We start from the raw sequence: 3,733 nt of genomic DNA, 5'->3' as shown, positions 1-3,733 counted from the left end.
CCCAATCCAGAGTGAAGTCAACCCCTTCCCCTGGGGGCTAATTGAAGGAGCCTTTGCGGTACTGAATTCCACGCAACCAGACCTCACTCAGTCTTGTTGGCTCTGTCTCTCCGCTGCTCCTCCTTACTATGAAGGGATAGCAATTGACGGGACTTATGCAGTAAAAGTGCAGAGTTCCTCCTGTAATTGGGGTGGAAATCCTAAGTTAACCCTCCCAGAAGTAACGGGGCAGGCTTATGTATAGGGTCCCCACCTAAAAGTAAACAACACTTATGTACCCAGATTAAAAAAAAATTAGCACCACACAGGGTTTCCTTACCGCTGAAAATGGAACCTGGTGGGCATGTGACTCAGGGTTAACTCCTTGCATTTCAGCCCAGGTATTTAACAGCTCTGTAAATTATTGTGTAATGGTGCAGATGTTTCCCAGAGTGCTCTATCATGACGCAGGTTCGTTTGAAGATCAAATAGGGGGGCATACAACCCGGTTCCGCCGGGAACCTGTATCCCTCACTTTAGCCATCCTATTAGGAATAGGAGTTGCTGCAGGGGTGGGCACAGGAACCACTGCCCTGGTCCGTGGGACACAACAAATGACCCAATTAGAAGCAGCAATAGACCAAAACTTAAAGATATTAGAAACCTCCATCACAGCTTTACAGGAATCTTTAACCTCTCTCTCTGAAGTTGTTTTACAGAACAGGCGAGGGTTGGACCTCCTCTTCATGAGAGAAGGGGGCCTTTGTGCTGCATTGAGAGAAGAATGTTGTTTTTATGCCGACCATACTGGAGTTGTAAAAGAATCTATGAGTAAATTAAGAAGATGCCTTAAAGAGCGTCAGAGAGAGAGAGAGGCCCAAAAAGGGTGGTTTGAGTCTTGGTTCACACAGTCCCCCTGGTTAACTACGCTTTTATCAGCTCTGGCTGGTCCATTAATAATCCTCATATTATTGCTAACTGTAGGACCCTGTTTGCTCAACCGTGTAGTTTCCTTTCTCCAAGCTCAAATTGGACAAGTTAAACTTATGGTAATCAGACAACAATATGCCTCACTGGCAGAAATAGAGTGTGATACCCCTCAATAATTATGATTTCTTACTTTTAAGATTAAAAGTAGTCAGAAAAAGAAGTGGGGAATGAAAAGGTTAAGAATGTAAGAATTAAGTTCTGTTTTCCTGGAACCTGAAACTCATGTAGAAGTTGAAAACAACTCCCGGAAATGGTTGCTCTACGAAAACAACCCCTCCCAGAAACTGTGCAATGATTGGCTATGCTGTATGTGAAGTCCCTGCCCTCTCCAAGGAAAGTATATAAGCTCTGCTTAAGCTGTTCCCGGGGCTCTCTCTCTGCTCTATTCAAGTGAGCTCTGAGCCCCAGCATGCTGGACCCCCAATAAACCCTTTGCTGTTGCATGAGACAGTTTCTTGGTGGTCTCTTCCTCCGACGCTCACCCGACCTTTACAACGTGATGCCTAGGATCAAACCCAGGGCCTCACACATGCTAGGTGAGTGCTGTACACTGAGCCACAACCCCAGCCCCCTGATTTTTTAACAGTTTTTTCAAAGTTGAAGCCAAACAAAGCTGATGTTTCTATAATCTTTTTTTTTAATATTTATTTTTAGTTTTAGGTGGACACAATATCTTTATTTTATTTTTACGTGGTGCTGAGAATTGAACCCAGTGCCTCATGCATACTAGGCGAACACGCTACCACTTGAGCCACATCCCCAGCCCCTCTATAATCTTTTTTGATCAGTAATGGCCCCTCCATGAAATTGACTTTGTGAAGAAACTAGGCCAATCATCTCATAGTAAGTCGTGTGTTACTGATTTGTCCAGTGGCTTCCACATGATATAGGTCAATCTGTTTCTGTGCATTTATTTCCTGTAAACTGGAAAATTCGGCCTTAGTACTGGGTAAGATTTGTTAGAAAGTCAGGGGACTATTTCCCAGGACTGGCACTTTGTTAATTAAATCATGTAGGGAAACCCATGATGTTACTCTGCTTCCATCATTGAGGCTGGGATTTGTCACTTGCTTATGGGGGCAACAGTACCATCTCTCCACTACAAACAGACAAACAGACAACCAACAACACTGGAACATGGACAGAGTACTGGATACTATTAAGGAATTATTAACTTCATTAGATTTGATAATGTGGTTACATTTGTGAAAGAAAATATCCTCAGTTTTCAGATGTATACAGAGAAGTCTTTAGGGGTGGGTGAAATGATGAAATGTTGGGGGTGTGATTTCAAAGAAGATAGCAATAATTTCTCAAAGGAAGAGGGGTAGATTAAGTGAGAGTGTCAAATAGTTGATGATTCTACAAACTAAAGGAGGGGAAAAAAAGTGGTTCTTTTATTACCTTTTCCCTTTTGTATGTCTTTAAACATTAAAAAAGAGAAAAACAAGAATGAATGATTGATTCATTGATAAATGATGGGAAAATCAAACAGCTAAATTCTGAATACAGTAACTAGTTCAGACTTAAGTCTCTTAGTTACTAATCACATCTTTTGTCTTGCTCAAATTATTTTCCTGCTCTCACAGTATATCAAGCAAACGTCATGCAGCCAACTTGGTAAATTAGGAGCATCATCATAACTGTTTTAAAGGATGAAATAAGCCAATCTCTACTTTTAAGGTTTATTCACACCTGTTTGCCCAAGTAAAAGGCCACAAGTATTTTTTAAAAATCATGAAAGGATGAAATCTACAACAATGGTTATTTCTTTGTAAAATTTTTTTTAGATGTTGATAAACCTTTATTTTATTCATTTATGTATATGCAGTTGTGAGAATCGAACCCAGTGCCTCACACATGCTAGGCAAGTGCTCTACCACTGAGCCACAGCCCCATTCCAACAATGGTTATTTCTAAAGGTAGGCTTTATTCTTTGGGTAATATCATTTGCACCCATTTCCTGTCCTGACACAGCAGACAATTCTGCAAGCTGCATCAGTTTTTGGTTTCAAATGCAGTTGGCAGAACCCCAATATGGCCTTGGAGGAAGCACAGTTAATGAGAGAAATGCTGCTCCGGGGACTGCTTTCCTGGCCCTTCAAGATTCCTTCAGGGGCTGCCAATCATCTCTTTAGATGATGATCTTGGCTTATCAGGTCACTTTAACTCGGAAGCCACTAACACATGGCTAGGCCAGCTGCAATCATTGTGTACTTGGTGCATCACAGTTTGCAAAGATATTTTTACATACATTTCTCTTAAATTCTCTCAACCATGCTGCAGAATAGGTAAGCTAATGAAAGCCCTCAAAGGCTGGGGAGGTTCTCCAGATGCCACAGCTAACATGGGGTAGAGTTCCTCTGGAATACAAGGCATCCCTGCTACACTGCCTAGTGGCCCCACTAGGCCCAGGTAGGACTTTTCAAGAAGGCTTCAATACAAGAGCAGTTGAATAAAGTCAGAATTTGTGTTAGTAACCTCTCCACATGGTTATCTTTGTCTCATTGCCTAATTCTTCAGGAGCAAATATATCTAAGGCACAATTTGGTTTATTTGACTCCTTTTACTACTGTTCCTATTTTAACACTCAAGCAACAGAACCCACTGACACCCACTGAGTGTCAGGCTCTGGGAATTCTGGGATGCCTTGGTCACTGTCCTGCTCTCTGTGCTTTGCCACCTCCCAGAAGACACACTGGGTCTAGCTCTAGCTTGGGTCTAGTGCTGCATGGAGTACAAGTGAGGTTATCAGGTTGTACAA

At 42.1% G+C, this 3,733-nt stretch overlaps 1 protein-coding gene across 1 annotated transcript in view; it reads left to right on the top strand.

The window, feature by feature from the left end:
* The window catches only part of LOC107152916, a 16,550-nt gene extending 13,439 nt beyond the window's left edge, over window positions 1-3,111 (top strand). The window contains exon 4 of the mRNA XM_048791453.1: window positions 2,991-3,111. Within this exon, the coding sequence (XP_048647410.1) occupies window positions 2,991-3,111 (121 nt within the window). The remainder of the gene's footprint in view (window positions 1-2,990) is intronic.
* Window positions 3,112-3,733: the final 622 nt, after the last annotated feature.

The sequence above is a fragment of the Marmota marmota genome, unplaced genomic scaffold (genome assembly GCF_001458135.2).
Source record: "Marmota marmota marmota unplaced genomic scaffold, marMar, whole genome shotgun sequence".
NCBI classification, from domain to species: Eukaryota; Metazoa; Chordata; class Mammalia; order Rodentia; family Sciuridae; genus Marmota; species Marmota marmota.
This window is presented reverse-complemented; position numbering and strand designations above follow the sequence as displayed.